Source organism: Plecotus auritus (assembly GCF_963455305.1).
Source record: "Plecotus auritus genome assembly, chromosome: 1".
Taxonomy (NCBI): domain Eukaryota; kingdom Metazoa; phylum Chordata; class Mammalia; order Chiroptera; family Vespertilionidae; genus Plecotus; species Plecotus auritus.
The window spans coordinates 58,827,001-58,852,018 of record NC_137770.1 but is presented as its reverse complement, the minus strand read 5'-3'; the positions used below and the strand labels follow the sequence as shown (position 1 = coordinate 58,852,018).

Sequence of the window (25,018 nt, the reverse complement as noted above, 5' to 3'; positions counted from 1 at the left end):
CTGAGCCAAACTGGTTAGGGCTTCATTCCTCTTTATAGCCGAATAATATTCCATTGTTTGTATATACCCCCTTCGTTGATTCACTCATCTGGCTTTTTTTTCCTACTTTTCTACTATAATGAATAATGATGCTTTGAACATTCATGTACAAGTTTTTGTGTAAACATATATTGTAAGGACATTTTAAAGTAAAAACTGTGTAAAAAGTTAAATGAATTAGGTAAATATTTTTATAAGCATAAAGCATTATATAAATAGAAAGTATCTTAGCATTTTTATTATTTTATGTATATCTATTTTGTTTCTCTATACAATTAGTTATTTATAATCAACAAATATAAAAATAAATTATAGATACATAGTCATGGAAGAAAAACCCGAACAATAAAAAGGATATATAGTGAATTGTAAAACTCTCTCTTATCCTTGTCCCTCCCTCAGAGAAAATACTGTAAACAGTTTCTTTGGTCCTTCCAGAATTTTTTTTTTCCTGTAAATACCAGCATTTGAGAAAGCATTTTTAAATTTCTTAATTTACAAAAAAAAGATGTATCATGTATATATATTGCACTTTTGTTCCTTCATTTAACATATTTTGAAATTAATGCTCTGTCAATACATATACATCAGTCTTTTAAAACAGCTGATGTGGATTTCACTGTCTGGATGTACCATCATTTACTTAGTGCGTTATTAATGAGGTGCCTGGCTACTTCCTCGCCAACATAACTCTGATTTTATTCAAATACTAGATGACCATGTGTGTCACTCAGCACCCTCAGGGGCTGAATCCTCATTCCTCTAAGCCTCAGCGTAACTCCATTCTCCTTACCAGGGACCGGGTTAAAAATAAACACATGACACAATTCTGGCCCAAGAGATATAAATCAAAGTTTCCTGGGGGAACTTTTGGGAAAGTTTTAAGACAAATGCCAGGGGAAAGACTCTCCTATTTCTGCCTCTGGGCATCAGGAGTGAGGCTATGACGTCTGGAACTGTTGCAAGCATCTCGTGACCAAGGACAGACAGCCAAGAGAATCCCAGAGAGGCTGGGTCCGACGTGACTCTGTTCAGCTGCTGCAGTCACCGCCCTTCCTCTACGTGTGATTCTGTGATTAGAGATAATGAGTGTGCATATTCTTTAAGACAACCTGACCTGCTCCTTCAGATATGTTGCTTGAAGCTGAAAGCATCCCAAATGACACACTTCCTCAGAGGACATCTCCTGAACTTCCTAAATTTATTTAGGGAATCCCCTCAATTCCCTTATATCTCCCTGATATTCACTCCCTAGCACATGGTTTTTATTTTCATAATGCCCAGAACACTAATAATGAGAGAAACTTGTTCACAGGGTCCACAGCAGACCCTGAGCTTCAGTGAGGGTAGTGACTGTAGCCACCTCATTAACCTGCATCAGCAAAGTGCCTGGGAAACCAGCACAGAAAAATATCACACTAACTGTGTGTGTGTGTGTGTGTGTGTGTGTGTGTGTGTGTGTGTGTGGAGGTGGAGGAGGATAAATATATGGATAAAAATACTAGAAGGTCACAAAATTAGTGGTGGTTTTAGGAGATTAAAGTATGATTTTTATTTCTCTTTATTAAAATATCTATTATGTACAACTTGCATTGCTTCTGCAACATAACACAAGTATATATGAACATATACAGATTATGTTAATATAATAGGATGAATATGAATACTGCAGATACAAAGCAAGCACCATGGGAATAGAGGGAACGAAGTGGGGCTGCCTTTTCACATGTTCATGCAGTAGACTTGGAGAGTCCATGTCATGTACATTGCACCTAATGGGACTTTTTCCCTCCTGTAACTTGCCTCCCTCAGTCTCATCGGAGCAACTGTAACTGCAGATTTTACTATAACTTGCTATTGAGCACCAACTTCAATTTGGAGTGTCCCGTTTATCTCTAACAATAACAGTTCTCCAGAAAAACTTTCTTTGAACTTCATGTTTTCTCAAAGACATAAAGGCTTCCTTCAACTTCTGACCACAATTTCCATTTGGCCGAATGCCCAATAACCAAGTTTTTACTGTGGTATATTATCTCAATAGACATTTTTATGTGAATGCATTCAATTAAAATATTTTGTGCTATGTATAAATAATGATATACGTGATGAGGAAAGTAGGGGCCCACACATCATAATGTCCTTTGTACAGAAAGTAAGTCACCCTGTATTTTCAGTTCTTTATCTAGCTGTGATGAATTAGCACTGATCCATACAATGTTATCTATTTATCCTTGCAATAAATTTGCAAAATTCTGATTGAAATAAATGTGCCACCTATGATCCCAGAATAAAGTAATACTGGCTGGAACACTTGGTAACAGGAAAATTACGGTAAAAGAAACAATGAGAGGGAAACCAAGAGGGCGGCATAGGTAAACACCTAAACTGCTGCCTCGCACAACAATTTCAAAACTACAACTAAAAGACAGAACGGACACCATCCAGAACCACAGGAAAGCTGGCTGAGTGAAAATTCTACAACTAGAAGGAAAGAGAAAAGCTCACAGAGAATTGGAGGTACGGCAAAGGGGCTTTGTGCACGCAGAGGGAAGGGCGGCTGAGAGCCTGGCTGACTTTCTCTGGCGGAAGGGGGAAGGAAGCCCCCGACCGCACTGAACCCCAGTTCTGACTGCACTGAACCCCACTTCCGGGCGAGCCCCTGGGGACCCACGCTCTTACGGGGGGAGTCTGGACTCTCGGGCGGAGACTCGGGAGCCGGGAAGGCAGAAGTCTGAAGGCGCGGCGTGCCAGTGCGCACAAAGGCTGCGGAGGTTGCCACAGGCTTTCCCTAGTGGAAGGGAGTCAGAGGCTCCTGACGGCACTGAGCCCCAGTTCTGACTGCAGTGAACCCCAGTTCCAGGCGAGCCCCTGGGGACCCACGCTCTTGTGGGGGGAGTCTGGACTCTCGGGCGGAGACTCGGGAGCCGGGAAGGCAGAGGTCTGCGCGTGCGCACAAGGGCAAGGCTGACGGGAAGCCAAGACTGTCTGCTCCACCCTGAGACTCCACCCCATCCAAGCCGAGCACAGAGGCTATTGCAATTTGGCAAGTCTAATCCTATAAGGCTGTCTCTAGCACTGAACTTCTCCCAGCATAGACGCAGCTGATCCTTACAGCCAACTGGCCTGAAGGTCAATTCCTCCCAGTGATATCAACAACAATCAAGATTTAACTACAACAAGGCTGTACACACAGTTCACAAAGGAGTGCACCAAGAGTGTCCACCTCAGGTTAACTGGGGAGGCCGACCCACTGGGCCATATAGGAAACCTAGCACACAAATTTACCCTACCAACTCAGGGAAGCAGTGAAAATGCGGCGTCAAAGAAACAGATCACAAACGAAAGAAATGGAGGAAAACAAACGACTGGATATAGAATTCAAAACCACGGTTATAAGGCTTTTCAAGAATATCTTAGAAAAGGCCGATAAATATAACGAGACTCTCAAAGATATGAAAAAGGACCAACTAGAAATTAAACATACACTGACTGAAATAAAAAATATTATACAGAGACCCAAAAACAGACTAGAGGAACACAAGAATCAAGTCAAAGAATTGAAATACAAAGAAGCAAAAAACACTCAACCGAAAAAGCAAAAAGCAAAAAAAAATTCCAAAAAGTTGAAGATAGTGTAAGAAGACTCTGGGACAACTTCAAGCGTACCAACATCAGAATTATGGGGGTGCCAGAAGAAGAGAGAGAGCAAGATACTGAAAACCTATTTGAAGAAATAATGACCGAAAACTTCCCCCACCTGGTGAAAGAAATAGACTTACAAGTCCAGGAAGCACAGAGAACCCCAAACAAAAGGAATCCAAAGAGGACCACACCAAGACACATCATAATTAAAATGCCAAGAGCAAAAGACAAAGAGAGAATATTAAAAGCAGCAAGAGAAAAACAGTTATTACCTACAAGGGAGCACCCATACGATTGTCAGCTGATTTCTCAACAGAAACTATGCAGGCCAGACGGGAGTGGCAAGAAATTTTCAATGTGATGAATAGCAAGAACCTACAACCAAGATTACTCTACCCAGCAAAGCTATCATTCAGAATTGAAGGTCAGATAAAGAGCTTCACAGATAAGAAAAAGCTAAAGGAGTTCACCACCAAACCAGTATTATATGAAATGCTGAAAGGTATTCTTAAAGAAGAGGAAGAAGAAAAAAGTAAAGATAAAAATTATGAACAACAAATACATATCTACCAACAAGTGAACCTAAAAATCAAGTGAATTAAAAACCTGAGGAACAGAATAATCTGGTGAATATAATAGAATCAGGGGCATAGAAAGGGAGTGGACTGATAATTCTCAGGGGGAAAGGGGTATGGGGGGTTCATGAAGATACTGGACAAAAATCATACACCTATGGATGAGGATAGTGGGGGGGGAGTTAAGGGCAGAAGGTGGGGTGGGAACTGGGTGGAGGGGAGCTATGGGGGGGAAAAGGAGAAACAATTGTAATAATCTGAATAAAGATTTACTAAAAAAAAAAAAAAGAAACAATGAGTAAAAGGCGTAGAGTCTCGAGCCTGGTTTAGCATTTACAAATGACCTTCTTTCTTATTTTTGTGGTAGCATCTCTAATTCAAAGTAGTAATGACTTTCAAGCATCCTTTATAATAGGAAATCAAGATAAAAAATAATGGGAAGATTTTTAGTTATAATATTAAATTTAAAAAAAAATTTTAATCACAATTTTAATTCCTCTAACGCAGTGGTTCTCAACCTTCCTAATGCCGCAACACTTTAATACAGTTCCTCATGTTGTGGTGGCCCCCAACCATAAAATTATTTTCGTTGCTACTTCATAACTGTAATTTTGCTACTGTTATGAATCGTAATGTAAATATCTGTGTTTTCCGATGGTCTTAGGCTCTACAGCAGCAGTTCTCAACCTGTAGGTCGTGATCCACAGGTTGAGAACCGCTAGCAGGGTCGCCTAAGCCAGTGGTCAGCAAACTCATTAGTCAACAGAGCCAAATATCAACAGTACAACGATTGAAATTTCTTTTGAGAGCCAAATTTTTTAAACTTAAACTATATAGGTAGGTACATTGTTATTAACTTAATTAGGGTACTCCTAAGCTGGCCTTTGCTAAAAACTCAAGGGGCCAAAGAGCCGCATGTGGCTCGCGAGCTGCAGTTTGCTGACCACTGGCCTAAGACCACTGGAAAATACAGATATTTACATTACGATTCATAACAGTGGCAAAATTACAGTTATGAAGTAGCAACAAAAATAATTTTATGGTTGGGGGTCACCACAACATGAGGAACTGTATTAAAGGGTCGCGGCATTAGGAAGGTTGAGAACCACTGCTCTAATGGATACCCATATTTTCTATTTCTTTTCATACTGGTTTTGCTATTTTTTTGGACTTTTTTCATTTTAGCTAATTTAAAATTATAGTCATCAAATTATCCATAATATTACCTCTTTTTTTTGTCTATAGGATATTCCTCTCATTCTTGATATTGGTCATTTGAGGGTTTTTTCCCTCTCTCTCTTATTTGGACTAGCCATAGCATATCAAAGAATCACTTTGGTTTCATTTATTTTGTCTCTTTTTATCCATTTTCCATTTCATTAATTTCCATTCTTATTTCTTCTCTCTCTCTCTTTCTGTTTCTCTCTCTCTCTCTCTCTCTCTCTCTCTCTCTCTCTCTCTCAGTAGAAATTTAGATAATTGATTTTTAATCTTTTTTCCTTTTGTATATCTATATCATAAAAGGCCGTTATGGTGTGACGACCAAACGAGCAGCGGCTCTCATGGTGGGCAGGGCGGGGTCTGGCAGCATCTGCGGAGCGTGTGAGGCATTGCAGGGCGGGGTGCTGGCAGTGTCCGCAGAGCGTGCGAAGCATTGTGGGGCAGCGGACATGGCCCTGATGGCAGGCTAGGCCTAGGGGACCCTACACACACACGATTTAATCATGCACTGGGCCTCTAGTAAGTATATAAAGGTGGAAATTTTTCTCTAAGTACTGAGTTAGCTCAGCCCATATTTTGATATGTTTTATCAATCAGTTAAAATGTTTTCTAACTTTTCTTATGATTTCTTTTTTAAGCTATGGCTTATTTAAAATGTTGCTCAATTTCCAAATATTTGTGGAATTTCCAGATATAGTTGTGTTGCTGAATTCTATTTTAACTCTGTTGTAGTCAGAGAACATATTGTTGAATCTCAACCTTTTAAAATGTATTCAGATTTGTTTTATGGCACAATATATGACCTCATCCTGGTGGATGTTCCATGGGCATATAAAAATATATAATCTTTATATATTAGATATAATGTTCTATACATACCAAACAGGCTAAGTTGATTGATAATGGTTTTCAAAACTTTTATGTACTTACTGAATTTTTTTGTCTAGTTGCTTTATCAGTTATTGAGAAAGGAATAATAAAATCTTCAACTATTCTGGATTTATTTATTCCTCTATTTAGTTCTGTCAATATTGCTTCATAATTTTGAAGTTCTTTTATTAGGTGCATACAAGTTTAGGATTGCATGTCTTGATAAATAAGCCCTTTTATGATAAAAAAAAATATCCCACTTTATCTCTGATAATATTCTTCATCCTGAAGTCTACTTCATCTAATGTTAATACAACCACATCTGGGTTTTGTTTGAGTTTGCTTTGTGTTTGCATGATAAATCTTTTTCTGTACTTTTCCTTTCTGTGTCTTTATACTCAAATAGTATCTTCTGTAAATAGCATATAGTTGAATCTTGCTTTTTTTAAAAAAGTATTGAGATGGTTGGCTTTACAACTATCATCATTCTATTTCTTTCCTATTTGTCTTTATTCTCTTTTCTTCCCCTTTAATTATTTCTTGGTGTTGTTTATTTCATTTCTTGGATTCTTACAGATAATTTTGTTTTAATTTCTTAGTAGCTGCTGTAAGGATTATAATATGCATCCTTTAACATCACAATTGTAACAAACAACCAGAGTTGAGCCACTAGACCTCTTTCAGATCTCTTGTAAGAGAACCTGCATAGTAGATTCACAGCCCCGAATAGAACCTGCACCTTTGAATCTACCCATTGTGTTCTCCTTGCTTGCTACCAAAGACTGGACACAGTGGGGGTTCAAGAACCCAGCCATTCTTGCTCAACACAGGACCTAACAGACAAGCTTTGCTGGGAAACTCTCCATCAGCCTGAATAAGATTTTCTCAGAATGGCATTACAGTGTTTAACTCTTCCTTTCCAATCCTGTCACACCTCATGATGGTAGGGGCTGCATCATGATGAGGCCTAACATCATGAGCATCCTCCATCTTTGATCCTCACAGGTGCTTCCCTAATAAACCTCTTGCATATTTAATCCCATTTCGGTGTCTTGTTTCTTACAGGGCCCAAAGAGAACACTGATGATATAGGTAGTGGGGTTTTAGGACCAGCCCAAATTCACCTGGAAGGCCAGGAGCTCCCCATCCTGAGCTGGATGTAGGACATATAAAGTCCCAGGCATAAGGTGATGGCTCAATTCCTAAAGATTTCTCCAGTGGTGTTCTGAGGATCTGTCCTGGTGTGATGTTTAAGGCACTTGAAAGATATGGGGAGAACAATGCCTACGAAAACAATGGAGTTGGCTAGTTACTACTATGCTGTATCGATGACTTACAGGGAGATAATGGGAGCATTCTCAAATTTGACAGAATTGCAGAGCTCAGACATTTAAATGCTCAGCCACTGCATGTCTACTATGTTCAAGTCAGAGCCCTGGCTGGGAAAAAGGGGACCCTGACTCCTATCCCACAGATAGGAGGATCTGGGTGAATATTCCTGAGATTTTAGTTCTGCAGGTCCCTAACCCTCAGAGCTTGCAGAGCAGCCCATCCCTCTGTAATAAGAGCTAGCAATTCCCACACGCAGGAAGACACTGCCAAGGCTTCTCCTCCACAAGGAAAAGAGGTCTCTCCTCAGGAGTTTCTCTAACTTCTCTCCAGCATACCAAGTTAACAGCCAGTGTTAAATCCCAGCATAACCCAGCTGGGCCTGACATAGCATGAAAGAGATTATTACATCTGGAAGCAGCTTCAAGAATTAAATGGCATGTACTAGCAGGAGCCAGAGAAATACCCTTGGGATGACAAAGCCTGATCAAAGGGGCAGAAACAGAAGACTGGATAAGCAAGATTTCATTGACTTGGGATTTAATATCCTGTCAAGGACCCCATGAGATGAGGCAAACTTACTGCTAGGGTGGCTCCTAGAAGCTTGAAAAAATAATGAGCCAATTGGAAATGCCTGCATTGCCCCAAAAGAGGGTAGGAGGAGGAGTAAGATGGTCGATGAAAGTGGCCAAAAAAATACACACACACACACACACACACACACACACACTCTAGGGGCCCAGTGCACAAATTTGTGTACCTTGAAAGGAACTGTGGGCTGCGAGGCTGTGGTGGGCAGAGGGGCGGATCCCAGCCCCTCCCAGCACGGCCCCGGTCCCCTGTCTGCCAGCAGCCCCACTCCCGCTGCCACTGCACCCACACGCTGATGGCACTGGCGCCAGCAGCGGGTGCAAGTGAGGCTGGCACCATCAGTGGGTGCGAGCTGTAGCTGCTTCCCTGATTGCCCCTCAGGAGAAGGGGGAGATGGAGAAGCTCTCAGGGGCGATCGGGGCCAGCAGCCGCCACTCGCACCCACTGATAGCACCAAGTGATCGGGGCCGGCTCTGGCAGCAGGTGTGAGTGCTGGGCGGGACCATGGTGCCACGGGAACAAAGAATTTTCAGTAACCACCAGAGGCTTACCCTTATGACAGCGACTGGCGCCCCACCTTGGTCTGGCGCCCCCACTTACCTGCTCCACCATCCCGCTGTGGCCAATGCCCACCATGATCTGCACTCTGCCACCTGCTGCTGACACCCGCCATGTCCCGCGCACGCCCCTGGTGGTCAGCGCACATCATAGCGACCGGTTCTTCCGCTATTCGGTCTATTTGCATATTAGATTTTTATATATATCTATAATAATAAAAGTGTAATATGCTAATTAGACTGGACGTCCTTCTGGACGACCTTCCGGACAACCTTCCAGACGAAGCTGGGGCTGGAGGGAAGCCTGGGTCCTGGGTGCCAGAGGGAAGCCGGTGCCAGCAGCCAGGGGAAGGAAGGCCTACTCTTGCACAAATTTTGTGCATCGGGCCTCTAATATATATATTAATTACATGAGGCCAAAATACCTATCAGATTTTTGTGCCCAGAGGATACACCATTAACCACAGTCATCAGGCGTGTGCTGGTGAGGGGGCAGCGGCATCCCCAAGCAGTGCAGTGGTGGCTCTCTTCTGATGCGAGGACTGGTGGTAGGAGAGGGGAGTCACAGAGCTGACTCTATGCAAGGAGCCATGCAAACAGATATCCTCCCCTTCTCCAGTAATCAAGGCCAGCTGGTGGCATTTCACTGCCAGAATCAGGGGGCTACAAGTACTCTAATGACGACAGATCAGAGGAGCTGTGAAGCAGACCTGACTGGACCTGCAAAGTATAGGGCGTGGCATCCCTACCAAAACAGGCAGGTGGCCAATGAAGATGCTGCTTCACATGTACAATCATGAGAAGACAACAATGGAGGAGTGAATGGTTAAGGACAGTTTCCCCATTTTTAAAAAGTCACAATCTCTCCTCCAGGCCCCAACCTGAGCCAATATTCTGAATCAAAGCCCACTCACTGAAGAAGGTCTCTAGTCCTTAGAAGGAGGACGCTGCGTCACTGTAGGACGTGTGTATGGTATGACTCCTGCCTTCCTCCCCCAAAAGGACTACGGCCATTTATTTGGGTGATGGTGTAATGGGGAAAATGAATACTCAGACAGATTGAGGACTGTTGGAAACAAGGTCTGTGTCGACATCTAGAAACCCAAAGCATCATCATGGCTTCCCTTTTAGAGTGAGATAATAAATGGAGTCCTGGCTAATGTTCAGCTTACCCAGAGTCCACCGGTTCTGTGGATCCACCCAGTTGTCATTTCCCTGGTATACAAGTGTAAGATTGGGATTGACATCCTGAAGTTGGATCTCCTCCCTACCACCACCACACTGACTCCAGGGCCTGTGGGATAAGAGCTCATAGTGAGAAGGCCACGTGGAAGGCTCTGAAACTGTCCTCCCTCTGGTCAAGACAGTAAATCTAAGACAGAAATGACAACAGCAGCACAGGCAACAAAAGAGAACAATAGATAAAGAACAGAAAAAAATAGATAATTTTTAATCAAAATATAAAACCTCTGTGCTTCAAAGAACACCATCAATAACATCAAAGGACAGCCTACAAAATGGGAGAAAATTTTTGCAAAACATGTATCTGACAAGGAACTTCTAATATAGAAAAATAAATAACTACAACTACTTAGTAACAGAAGGACAAGTAACCCAATTATAAAATGGGCAAAGGATCTGAACAGACATTTCTCTAAAGAAGATATACAACTGGAAAATAAGCTCATGAAAAGATGCTCAACATCCTTAACCACAGGAAAATGCAAATCAAAACCACAATTAGATACCACTTCACACCCACAAGAAGGGCTCTAATAAAAACAAGTATTTTAGAACATGTGGAGAAATCAGAACTCTCTGTTGGTGGGAATGTGAATGTGATATGGTACAGCCACTTTGGAAAACTATTTGGCAGCTCCTCATATGACCCAGTAATTCCACACCTAGGTATATACTTCCCCAAATAAAAATCTATGTCTACACAAAAACTTGTACACAAATGTTATGTTCATAGCACCATTATCCATCATAGTTGAAAAGTGGAAAGAACCCAAATGTCCATTAACCGATGCATGGATAAAGTGTGGTTATCTATACAATGGGCTATTATTTGGCAATAAAAAAGAAAGAAATACTGACACATGCTATAACATGATTAAACCCTGAAAGCATTATGCTAAGTGAAAGAAGTCAGACACAAAGGACCACGTATTGTATGATGCCATTTATATGAAATGTCTAAAATTGCAAATCTAAGAGACAGAAAGTAGATCGGTGGTTGTGTGGGAGCGGGGCAGGTGCTGAGGGAAAATGGAGAGGGACAGCTTGTAGGTATAGGGTTTCCTTTTTGAGATGATGAAAATGTTCAAAAATTATTTTGGTGATGGTTACACAACTCTGTGAATATACTAAAAACAATTGTATACTTTGAGCTAGTGAATTGTATGTTCTGTGAATTGTATCTCAATGAAGTTGTTTTAAAAACTAACAAAAATATTGCAACCTCATGGGAATGTTACTAGTAGAGTTTGGTACCATCAGAAAAGATCTAAAGGATTCAAGTGTGGCTCCTATAATATGTTCATTTAATCCTCTAGTCTGACCCCTGCAGATATCAGATAGACCCTGGAGAATGACTTTACCTGCAAGGTCAACCAAGAAATAGCCCCAGTCGCCTGCTGGTTCCTGGATACAAGGAGCCCAAAGTGCCCTCACAGCTGCTGTAGACTGGTTTGATAGGACCCTTGCAATGTCCCCTTGAAAGTGTGGGACTTGGACCTCTAACTCAGCAGAGCTGAGTAGCAGGGAAGAGAAGCTCATAGTCTTCCACTGGGTCTTTGGCAGTAAGTGGGGCCACTCCTGCTCCTACTCCTTTGTTCCTGGACCCATGTATACTTTCAGTTGCAGACACAGCCTCATATTGATGTCTCTGGGATAATGAATAAACTGGCACCCCATCTTTGTACAGTACTGCTTCGTTATTGGTGCTTCAGTTGTGCCTTTAGTAGGCCATTCCAGCTCTATGAGGCTGCCTGCTTTTGGGTGGTGTGGTAGATGATGTGACCAATAGATCCCATGGCCATGGACTCATTCCTGCACCTCCTTCTCTGTGAATTGGGACCCCTGGAAGCATAAAATGTTGTGTGGATTTCCATCCCTATGGAACACACATTCTGGAAGCCCCAGATAGTTGTGCTGGCTGAGGTTCTGCAGATAGGAAAAACAAACCCATACCCAGAAGTAAATTGAGGACATATTTCTGGCCCTTTCAAAATAGAAGGGGTCCGATTTAGTAAACTTACCACAAAATGGTTATGGTCATGAGGGTTAATGAATGGTCTGCAGTTATATCTTCTTATAAAGTATTTTGTTATCAAGGTAATGCTGGCCTCATGAATGAATTGGGACATGTTCCCTCCTATTCTACTTTCGGAAAGACATTATATAGAATTGAAATTATTTAATCCTTAAATGTGTGGTAGAATTTAACAGAGAAACCATCTGGGCCTGTAGTTCTCTATGTTGGAAGGAAGGTTTTTAACTTTAAATGCAATTTCTTTAAGAGACATAGGATTTTTCAGGTAATTTATTTCTTCTTAGAATTTTGGTACTATGCATCTTTAAAGGAATTGGCCCATTTCATCTAAGTTATTGAATACCAGAGGCCCGATGCACGAAATTCGTGCAAGGGGATCGGCCCTCGCAGCCGTGGCGGCTTGCCTTGGCCCTTGCAGCCCCAGCTTCGTCCAGAAGGTCATCCGGAAGGACATCTGGAAGGTCATTTGGCTGTCCGTTCTAATTAGCATATTACCTTTTTATTATTATAGATGGGCACAGAGTTGTTCATAGTATCCTGTGCTATCCATTTAATGTCTATAGGTTCTAGAATGATGCTACTTTCTAGGTGGAAACTTAGATTAATGGTTCAAGACCTTTCTTCTTTTCTAATGTATTTAATTCTATGTTTCCCTCTAAGCAATGCTTTAGTTATATTCTACAAATTTTGATGTTGTATTTTTATTTCATTCTGTTAAAATATTTTTTAATTTCCCTGGAGATTCTTCTCTATACCATGAGTTATTTAGATGTTATTTAACTTGCAAATATTTGGGGATTTTTCTGATATTTTTGTGTTATTGAATCCTACTTTAATTATATTGTAGTCAGATACCATACTTTGCATGATTTCTATCCTTTTAAAATTGTTAAGGTTTAGTTTTTAGCCTAACTTAGCAAATATTGAAAAGACTACATTCTGTTGATGTTGGGTTAGAGAGCCTATAAATGTTCAATTAGGTTAAACTTATTTGATAATGTTGTTCGGCATTTCTATGTTTTTACTGAATTCTTTCAGTCTATTTTTACTGTCTCTCAAACTGAGACAGTATTGGATTCTCCAAGTATCATAGTGTATTTGACAATTTCTCCTTACAGTTCTATCATTTATTGCTTTACAATTTTGAAGCACTGATGTAGGCGCACATACAGAATTGTTACGGCTTCTTGATGAATTTGCTCTATTTTTTATTTGTTGTTGGCCTTTTGGCTATATCTCTTTAGTAATTTTTAGTAATTGCACTAGCAATTACAATATGCATACTTAACCTTTCGTGGTCTATTTAAAGTTAAAACTGAACCACTTGAAGTAAAATGTAGAAGCCCTACAACCAAAAAGTTCACTTTACCCTCACTCTTTTATGTTATGGTTGTAATATGTATTACACCTACATAAATGAAAAATCCTCCCAATGCTATAATTTTTGCTTTCACTAGCCATACATATTTTAAAGAACTCAAGAGAAAATATAGCCTATTATAACCACAGATATTTACTATTTCTGTTTCTTTTCCTTTGTTTCTGAAGTCTTAACTTTATCTCTGATATCAGTTACCTTTAGCCTAAATAATTTCTTTTAGCATTTTCTTTAGAGCAAGTCTGCTGGCAATAAATTATCTTATTTTTCCTCAGCTTCAAATACCTTTATTATATACTGTCATTCCTGAAGGATACTTTTTAAAAATATAGGATTTTGAGTTGACTGTTCTTTTTTCCTTTACTACCTTAATTATACAGTGTTATCATAATTTCTGATGAGAAATGCATTGTTCCCCAATGCATAATGTGTCATTTTCTCTGGCTACTTTCAAGATTTCTTCTTTTTCTTTTATTTCAGCAATTTCATTATGTGTCTGAACCTGGTTTTCTTTGCATGTACTCTGTTTGGGTTTCACTGAACTTCTTTCATCTATAAATGCATGTCCTTCACCAAATTTGGAATTTTATGGCCATTATTTCTTCAATTTTTTTTTCTACCAGTCTTTTTCCTCGTTTGAGACTTCAAAGACTCAAATATTAGACTCTTTTAATACTATCTACAGGTCCCTCAGGCTCTACTAATTTTTTTGAATATTTGTTTTGTGTTCTTCAAATTAGATCATTTCTATTGATTATTTTCACGTTCACTGATTCTTTTCACTGTTATCTCTATTTGTTATTAAGCTCATCTAGTGATTTTTAAAATTTCACAGATTCTGTTCTTAAATTTTAATATTTCTATTTCATTCTTTTCTATGGTTTCTATTTATTTGCTGGGAATATTCATCTTTCCACCAATTATAAAAGTGTTTACCTTTACATCATAGAGTTATAATGTAATAGCTGCTTTACAGGGTTTTACAGATAATTCCAATGTCTGGGTCATCTTGGGACTGGCATTTATTGACTGTCTTTTCTTTTGAGAATTGGTCAGATTTTCATGGTTTGTTGTATATAAAATAATCTTGTTGACATGTTGAATATTACGTTTTGAAATTAGATCCTGCTAAAATCCTTAATAGCTTTATAGATGTGTACATTGAGTGGCCAGATTATTATGATCTCTGAACGCATAATAATCTGGCCACTCAGTGTATATCCTATATAATAAAAGGCTAATATGCAAATTGTCCCCTCGACCAGGAGTTCGACCAGCAGGCAGGCCGGCCAACCGCCCATGTCCCCTCCCCCTGGCCAGGCTGGCTGGACCCTACACACACACACACACACACACACACACACACACACACACTTAGTAGCCAGATTATTATGCATTCAGAGATCATAATAATCTGGCCACTCAGTGTATAGCATCAGGTTAAGGACTCTGACAGATACGCACAAGGAGACGTTCTCAGGTTGAGGGGCCTCCTGAGGAGCAACTGCTGACTGGAGTTTGCTCTTAAGGTATAGTGAGTTAGTGCACGGGGGAAGGCAGGAATGTGCATGAACGGTGTAAACGAAGAAATGTATCCACTTAGCCGAAACCGGTTTGGCTCAGTGGATAGAGCGTCAGCCTGCGGACTGAAGGGTCCCAGGTTCGATTCCGGTCAAGGGCACGTGCCTTGGTTGCGGGCACATCCCCAGTGGGAGGTGTGCAGGAGGCAGCTGATCGATGTTTCTCTCTCATCGATGTTTCTAACTCTCTATCCCTCTCCTTTCCTCTCTGTATAATATCAATAAAATATATTTAAAAAAAAAAAAGAAATGTATCCACTTATTGGCAGGCCCTTATCATCTCTTGCCTGCATCAGTCTATTTAATAAATAACTGGAGAGACACAAATATTGATTCATCTTTAAAGGAAAAACATCAAAATATGCTAAATTAGAGTCAGACTACCATATAGTCTCTAAATCACAATTAAACTAGAATAAAATAATTCCAAGTTTACAATAATCTTTTACCCCTTCATTACCTTACCTTGCATATATGGTTTTCATAATAAAATAAATGGTCCCAGGACCATGTCCTCTTGGGAATACCTAGATTTAACTTTTAAATGTTTAAAAATATAGACAAATTCTTATAAGATACATTTTCTAATATTATAAGTGAGAATTTACTCTAACCTATTAAGAAAAAAATGTGCTGTTTTGATGAAATAAAATGCATACTTACTTTGAATAATATTTCTTCATTCCATTTTGGATTCAAAGTCTAAAAGATAGTAAACATAGTATAACTAATTTTTTATATTTTGTCATATAAATTTAAAACAGTATATTTAAATTTTTTTTGAATCCTGCTAAGTCTGACCTTTTTAATGGTTTTCGTCTGCACACTTGTTAAAATTCCATTCATGGGGTCATATAACGTCACTCTCACATAAGGATCACTGTTAAAATTAGGAAAAAATTGTTACTTATTCCCAAACTTAGATATTCAAACTATTAAAAAATCACAGAAATTTCCTTTTTAACAATTTCTACAATTATTTCCTATAATTAAAAGTAAGGTTTCCTTAGGCAGGAGTAAGTAATTATAGTAATTTTTGCATCTTGTTAAAAAGCTAAGGTACCATGTTACTGAAATACACAAAGAATTAAAGAATTACAAAGAAAACCATTTAGTCTCAATTTAATGATGTGCAATCTTTTTAGATTTAAACATTTTTTGTTTAATTTTTTAATTATGTTCTTTGGGTTAAAATGGTTAACTCACTGATTTTTAAGAACTTAGCCCTGCAAGACCTCAGGTCACTCCAAGTTATCTCATGGGTATAAACTCCTTTTACAAAATAAAGGCAAAGTGCTTTCAGTTAAAAATAATTACGTCATATAACCTCTTTTACAAAGAATCATGGAGAAGGACGCCCTGGCCAGTGTGGTTCGATTGGTTAGAGCATCCTCCCATGAACCAAAGAGTTGTGGGTTCGATTCCTAGTCAAGGCACATACCCAGATTGTGGATTCAATCCCCAGTCAGGGGGGAGGCAACCAATCGATGTTTCTCTCTCTCCCTCAAAAAAAAAAAAAAAAAAAAAAAAAAAAAGAAGAAATCAGTAAGAAAAAAGACAAGGAGAAGGAAAATCAAGATTTTTCCCATTTTTGAATTGGCCTTTTTATGGTATTATTAAAGAGTTGTAAGAGCTCTTTATATATTGTGAATTAAAGGCCTTTGTCAGATATAAGTTTTGAAACTTTATTGATCACTTCAAAGAATAAGTTTTAGATTACAATGATTTTTTTCTATAATTGTCCATTTAACTAATTCCACTTTATCCTTATTATTTTCATCCTTCTACTTACTCTAGAATTAATTTGCTCTTCTTTTTCTAATTTCTTAAAATTAGAACTCAAATCATTCACTTAGGTCCTGTTCCTTTTCTAAGTTAAACATTTTAAAGATCTCAACTTTCCTCTAAATATTTAACTGCACCCTACAAATTTTTATATTACTGTATTTTCATTTTCATTCTGCTCAAAATGTTTTCTAATTTTTCTTGTGATTTCTTCTTTGACCTATAGATTATTTAGAAGTATATTGTTTTATTTCCAATACGTGGGATTTTTCTAGATATCTTAATGTTATTGGTTTCTAACTTAATTCCATTATTATCAGAGAACATCCTGCATATAATTTCAATCTTTTCAAAACTGAGACTTGTCTTTTAGCTCTATACATGGTCTATATTGGTGAATGCATCGTGCACTTGAAAAGAATGTAACAATTGTTCGCAATTGTTTGAGTTATTGTTTATGGCAGTCATAGTCTAGGGTAGCTTCTATTATCCCCATGTCCTAATGTTCATGCCCTTGTATTACACTCCTCTTAAATGTGGGAAGGACCTATGAATTCTAACCAATACATTACAGGAAAATGACAAAATGTATATAACTGCCGGCCAACTTCCTGGTCCCTCCTGGTTCCCGGCAGGGAAGTGGGGGATGGCAGTGGATGCGGGCAGCGCCAGGCCAAGGTGGGTGCAGTAGGGGGGCAGGGCCAGCTGCTGGTACCTGGGGGAAGCTGGGGTGCCAGATGCCAGCAGCCAGAGGGAAGCCCCGGTCCTGAGTGCTGGCAGCTGGAGGGAAGCCCCGGTCCTGCAGCCGGAGGGAAGCCTGGGTCCCCAGTGCCAGCAGCTGGAGGGAAGCCCCAGTCCTGCAGTCCTGAGTGCTGGCAGCCAGAGGGGAGCCTAGGTCCTGGGTGCTGGCAGCCAGGGGAAGGAAGGCCTACCCTTGCACAAATTTTGTACATCAGGCCTCTAGTGAGATAATAAATGTGTATTCTTTTAAGCTGCTAAGTTTGTGATCATCATAATAGATAAATCACTCTGGGGAAGAAAGCACCCTATGCACACAGCCAGAAGCTGCACTGCCTGTGCCCTGGAACCTGGGTCTGGCCCTTGCCCCTCCATGGTGCCTGAAAGGGACAAGTGAGGGCTGCCCAGCATTAGCACAAACAAGGATATAAATAGGTGTGAGGGGAACCATGCTTAGGGTGCTGCTCCCTGCTTCCTTCCTCCTAGCTTCGGAACCAACAGCACAGGAAAGCGGTCAGCCCCAGGCAGTCCTTTCCATTTCTGTGATCCCAGGCCCAGGCTGCTGCTTACCAAAGAGGGGGCACAGGGCAGGGTGTTTGTTCATCCCCTTCTCTTGATCCACCTGGGCCCTTTGTTCATCATCTACTGCCCACAGCCTATTTTATCGATGCCCAGAAGCAGAAATCATAAATGTATCTTATGAGTTGTACTTTCGTTTATCAAATTTCACAAATTCAGTAATTCAGATATGAAGGAATTTAGTAAACCACCAACTGAAAATATTATTATTCTACCTCGAACAACAATTTAATAATATTATTCAATGTTTCATCTAACCAACATTTAGAAAAAATTAGTTAACGAGTACAAATTTTAAAATTGCAACCCAAATTAATATACTAATATACTTACCTAGATCCTAAGATATCCTTCTTGGCAAGGCCTATTCCAGCTATAACTTTCACCCTCACAATTCGAACATTTTCCTAAAATATAAAAATGTGTATTTTATTTTCATGTACTTTATAACTTATCTAAGACACATACCTTTAAATATATACATCAAATACAGTAACCAGCCTTGCCGGCATGGCTCAGTGGTTGCATGTTGACCTATAAACCAGGAGGTTCAGGTTAAATTCCCAGTCAGAGCACATGCCCAGGTTGTGGCCTCAATCTCTATTATGGGGTGTGCAGGAGGTAAACGATCAATGATTCTCTCTCACAATTGATGTTTCTCTTTCTTTCTCTCTCCCTCTCTGAAATCAATAAAAATATAAATATATTTTAAAAAATACAGTAATCAAGTTATTAAAATTAATTGGAGGAATTTTTTCCAAGAATTAATGTGAGCCCTGGCCAGTGTGGTTGGAGCATTGTCCCAGGCACCAAAGAGTTGTGGATTCGATTCCTGGTTAGGGGCATGTACCTGGTTTGCAGGTTCAATCACCAGCCCCCAGGCAGGGTGCATGTGGGAGGCAACCAATCAATTTGTCTCTCTCACATTGATGTTTCTCTCTTTCTCCCAGTCCCTCGCTTCCAATCTCTCTTAAAAAAAATCAATGGAAAGAGTATCCTTGGGTGAGGATTAACAACAACACCAAAAAGAATTAATTTTATTAAAAGCTATACAAGAAAAAATGAAAACAATTTGTTATTTGTAGATGATCTGACTATCCACTAAGAAAAGCCAGAAAAAATAGTCAATTATTACATTAAGAATTTATCATTCCTTCCAAGAAAATTGTAGCTATTATTAAGACTAATATGAATTTATCATTGTTGCTATGTACACAATAACACAAATCAAGAGTTCATAATCATTTGTTATAACTATTCTAAGACTAATTATTTTTATAATCCCATTCAATAGATTATATGTTAAATAAGACTATACTGTATTGCTACTATAAAGTATCAAAAATATTAAATTTCTTGGGTATCATAATACTATGATGAGGTTTTATATGATAACATCTTAGTTTTAAGATAAACATACTGAAATATTTAGGAATAAAGTATAATAAGTCTGCAACATACTCAAATGGCTCAACAAATAAAAAGGTTGAAAGTGAGTGTGTGCGTGTGTGTGTGTGTGTGTGTAAATAGAGGGAATAAGCAAAATACTAGCAATGCAATGGGTATACAGGCTCTTTAACTGTCCTTTGGATGTGAAATTGTTCAAAATTAAAAGGTGGGTAAGAAAATATTAAAACACAGAATACATATTTTTAAAAATTCCCAAGTAAGTGAACTGTTGGACATGGAAATAAAGTTAATAAAAAGATTTTAAAACTCTATGGATAGAATTATTTTTTAAACTATTGAAGAACACAAAGAAAACAAATTTAAAAGTTCACTATGTTCATAGATGAAAATAATATTATTGTTTGTTTTCACAAAAGTAACCTATAAGTTGAATTCAGTTTCAACTCTTCCCCCTTGGATTTTTTTCATGGGTCTTAAATGATTTGGAAATTCAGAGGAAAGAGTAAAATTGAGCAAAGAAGTAAACAATAATATGCAATCACTATCTTATACTGCATATAAGAATAAATTCCAGATTCATTCAAGTCTAAAAGTGAAAAAGAAAACTTTAAAAATTTTTTAAGAAGAAAAAATACAAGCTCCCAAAACTCAAATCAGGAAGAATAAAAAAAACCTGAATAGGCTGATAACTACCAAAGAAATTGAAGCAGTGATCAAAAATCTTCCAGCAAACAAAAGCCCTGGTCAGGATGGCTTTACAGGGGAGTTCTACCAAGCATTCAAAGAAGAACTAAAACCTATCCTCCTCAGACAATTCCAAAAAATTCAAGAGGAAGACACACTTCCAGGCTCTTTCTATGAAGCCAGCATTACCCTAATACCAAAACCAGATAAAGACACCACAGAAAAAGAGAGAAGTACAGGTCAATATCCTTGATGAACATAGATGCTACAATCCTCAACAAAATTCTAGCAAATCGGGTCCAGCATTACATTAGAAAGATCATACACCATGACCAAGTGGGATTTATTCCGGGGATGCAAGGATGGTACAATATCTGCAAATCAACACTATTAAATGTGATATATCACATAAACAAATTGAGAGACAAAAATCACATAATCATATCAATCGATGCAGAAAAAGCATTTGACAAAATCCAACACCCTTGGGGGAGACAAAATGGTGGTGGAACAGACAGACGTGTCCCGAGCCTTGTCCTAAAGCAAATAGAAAGAACAGCTGAAACAAATAACATCCAACCCAAATTAGCGAAGGAGACTCAGCGGCCCAGGGCACTGCAACCACATGAGCAGCAGACATGTGAGCAGCCCACTCCTGTCCAAAGAGCAGCAGCCCTGCGAGCAGCCCCCCCAGGCCTAAGAGCAGCAGCCTCACGTGGCCTGCCCCTGTCCAAGGAGTAGCAGCTGTATAAGTGGCCCACTCCCCTGTCCGAGGAGCAGCAACAACGCGAGCATCCCGCCCCATCTGAGGAGCAGCAGCCAGAAGAGCAGCCCGCCCCATCTGAGGAGCAGCAGCCAGAAGAGCAGCCCGCCCCATCTGAGGAGTAGTAGCCACAAGAGAGGCCGCCCACATTTGAGGAGTAGTAGCCACAAGAGAGGCCGCCCACATTTGAGGAACACCAGCCCCACGCAGCCCGCCCCATCTGAGGAGTAGCAGCCACACGCAGCCTGCACCTAACCGACGAGCAGCAGCTGGGTGAGCGGCCTGCCCCTGTCCGAGGAGCAACAGCAACACAAGCAGACCGCCCACGTCCGAGGAGTGGCAGTCCTGCGCTGCCTGCACTGGTCCGAGGAGCAGCAGCCACACGCAGCCTGCACCTAACCGACGAGCAGCAGCTGGGTGAGTGGCCCGCCCCCGTCCGAGCAGCAGCAGCCACATGTGCAGCTCATTCCCACCTGAGAAGCAACAGCCAAGCAAGCAGCCCATCCCCCGTCTGAGGAGCAGCAGCTGCGTGAGGAGCCTGCACCCGTACGAGGAGCACCAGCCCGGCAAGCAACCTGCCCCTGTCCAAGAAGTGGCAGCCTCACGAGCAGTCTGCCCCATCTGAGGAACAGCATCAGCATGCAGCCAGCCCTGATCCGTGCAGCAGCAGCCACGTGACCAGTCCGCCCCTGTCTGAGGAGCAGCAGCCACGTGAGCAGCCCACCCCCCATCCAAGGAACAGCAGCTGTGCAACCAGCCTTCCCCACCAGCCAGAGGAGACACCACTGCTGCAAACAGCACCCACTGGACAAGCAGCTGCCAACTGAGGAGCAGCCACTTCAGCGACCGCCTGAGGAGCAACTGCAACCCGAGGAGCCACTGCCACTCAAGGAGCAGCCCCTGCATGACTCTACATATAGATCAATCGGTGAGACCAAAAATGGGTAGACAAAGTAACCCCCAAAGGAAAGAAAAGGAGGAATCACCAGAAAAGCAGCTAAGAGAAACAGAGGCAAGCAATGTGTCAGAAAAAGAAATAAGGGTTATACAGTTCATAAACTGGATGGAGGAAAAAATCAACAACTTATGTAAGAATCAAGAAGAAATGGATGAAAAAGTCAATAACTTATGTAAGAATCGAGAAGAAATGAAGAGTGATATAGCTGCAATAAAAAACACCATGGAAGGTTTCAACAGTAGACTAGGAGAAGCAGAGGACCGAATTAGCAAATTAGAAGACAGGGAAGGAAAACACACCCAAACTGAACTACAATTGGAGAAAAAAAATTAAAAGACAGGAGGAGAGCCTAAGAGAGCTATGGGACAACATGAAATGAAGCAACATTCGAATAATAGGGGTGCCAGAACAACAGGAAGAGGAGCAAGGGTTAGAAAACCTATTTGAAGAAATAATGTCAGAAAATTTAACTGATGTGGGGAAGAAAAAAGTAACACAAGCTCAGAGAGTCCCAAACAAAATGAACCCAAAAAGACCTACACCAAGACACATCATAATTACAATGGCAAATGTTCAGGACAAAGAGAGAATCCTAAGGGCTGCAAGAGAGAGACAGAAAGTTACATACAAGGGAGCTCCCGTTAGATTATCAAATGATTTCTCAACAGAAACACATCAGGCCAGAAAAGAATGGAAGGAAATTTACAAAGTGATGCAAAGCAAAGGACTGAATCCAAGAATACTCTATCCAGCAAGGCTATCATTCAAAATTAAAGGGGAAATAAGGAGCTTCACTGACAGAAAAAAGGCTAAGGAAATTTATCACTACCAAGCCAGCAATACCAGAAATGCTAAAGGTACTGGTGTAAAATGAAGAAATAAAAAAGTAAGAAAGAACACAGGCACAAAAAGTAAAAATGGCTACAAACAATTACCTTTCAATAACTTTAAACGTAAATGGACTAAATGCTCCACTCAAAAGACTTCGAGTGAGTGAATGGATTAAAAAACATGACCCATACATATGCTGTCTACAAGAGACCCACCTTAGAACAAGGGACTCACACAGACTAAAAGTGAAGGAATGGAAAAATATCTTTCAGGCAAATGAAAATGAAAAAAAAGATGGGGTAGCAATACTTATATCTGACAAAATAGACCTCAAAGTGAAGGCCATAACAAGAGATACGGAAGGCCATTTCATAATACTAAAGGGATTGATACAACAAGAGGATATAACACTGATAAACATATATGCACCCAATGCAGGAGCACACAAATACATAAAAAAACTCCTGGAAGATATCAAGGGAGAGATCGACAACAATACAATGATAGTAGGGGACTTTAATACACCACTGACATCACTGGATAAACCCTCTAGACAAAAAAATCAGCAAAGAAACAGCAATCCTAAATGACTCACTAGATCAGATGGACTTAATTGACATCTTCAGAATATTTCACCCCAAAGCCACGAAATATACATTCTTCTCAAGTGCACATGGGACATTTTCAAAAATAGACCACATATTGGGTCACAAGCAAAATCTCCCCAAATTCAAGAAGATTGAAATCATATCAAGCATTTTCTCAGACCACAATGGCATAATATTAGAAATAAACTACAATAAAAACAGGCCAAAAAATTAAAACACTTGGAAGCTGAATAGCATGCTATTAAACAGTGATTGGGTTACCAAAGAGATCAAAGAATAAATAAAAAACATCCCTGAAACTAATGACAATAAAAACACAACAATCCAAAATCAATGGGACACAATGAAAGCAGTCCTGAGAGGGAAGTTTATAGTGCTACAGGCCTACCTCAAAAAAACAAGAAAAAATGGTAATAAATCATCTAACTCGACAACTCAAAGAATTAGAAAGAGAGCAACAAGAAAAGCTCAGAGTGAGTAGAAGGAAGGAGATAATAAAGATCAGAGCAGACCTAACCAGTATGGCTCAGTGGATAGAGCTTCGGCCTGCGGACTCAAGGGTCCCAAGTACGATTCCGGTCAAGGGCATGTACGGTGGTTGTGGGCACATACCCAGTAGGGAGTGTGCAGGAGACAGCTGATCGATGTTTCCCTCTCATTGATGTTTCTGACTCTCTATCCCTCTCCCTTCCTCTCTGTAAAAAAATCAATAAAATAAAAAAAATTAAAAAAAGATCAGAGCAGAAATAAATGACATAGAGACCAAAAAAAAACAAAAAACAAAAACAAACTACAAAAGATCAATGAAACCAAAAGGTGGTTGTTTGAAAGGATAAACAAGATTGATGAACCTCTAGCCAGGCTCACCAAGAAGCAAAGAAAGAGGACCTGAATAAACAAAATCAGAAATGAAAGAGGCGAAATAACAACAGACCCCACAGAAATACAAAGGATTGTTAAAAAATACTATGAACAACTCTATTCCAACAAACTAGACAACCTAGAGGAAATGGATATATTCCTAGAAAAATACAACCTTCCAAAACTCAATCACGAAGATTCTAAAAATCTTAATAAGCCAGTAACTATGAAAGAAATTGAAGCAGTCATCAAAAAGCTTCCAGCAAACAAAAGCCCAGGGCCAGACGGCTTTACAGGGGAGTTTTACCAAATATTCAAGAAAGAACTAAAACCTATCCTCCTAAGACTATTCCAAAAAATTCAAGAAGAAGGAACACTTCCAAGCTCATTCTATGAAGCTAGCATCATCCTAATACCAAAACCAGATAAAGACAACACAGTGAAAGAGAATTACAGGCCAATATTCCTCGTGAACATAGATGCCAAAATCCTCAACAAAATTCTAGCAAATCGGATCCAGCAGTACATCAGAAAGATTATACACTATGACCAAGTAGGATTTATCCTGGGGATGCAAGGATGGTACAATATCTGCAAATCAATAAACGTGATATATCACATAAACAAATTGAGAGATAAAAACCACATAGTCATATCAATCGATGCAGGAAAAGCATTTGACGAAATCCAACACCCTTTCTTGATAAAAACTCTCAGCAAGGTGGGAATAGAAGGATCATAC

The 25,018-nt window shown here is 39.9% G+C and overlaps 1 protein-coding gene across 1 annotated transcript in view; it reads right to left on the bottom strand.

The window, feature by feature from the left end:
* Window positions 1-25,018, bottom strand: part of NEDD4 (NEDD4 E3 ubiquitin protein ligase) — a 136,264-nt gene that overhangs the window by 89,380 nt on the left and 21,866 nt on the right. Inside the window, exons 2-4 of the mRNA XM_080687249.1 lie at window positions 18,495-18,568; window positions 15,861-15,939; window positions 15,723-15,761 (exon numbers count right to left, since the gene is read on the bottom strand). Of these exons, the coding sequence (XP_080543375.1) occupies window positions 15,723-15,761; window positions 15,861-15,939; window positions 18,495-18,568 (192 nt within the window). The remainder of the gene's footprint in view (window positions 1-15,722; window positions 15,762-15,860; window positions 15,940-18,494; window positions 18,569-25,018) is intronic.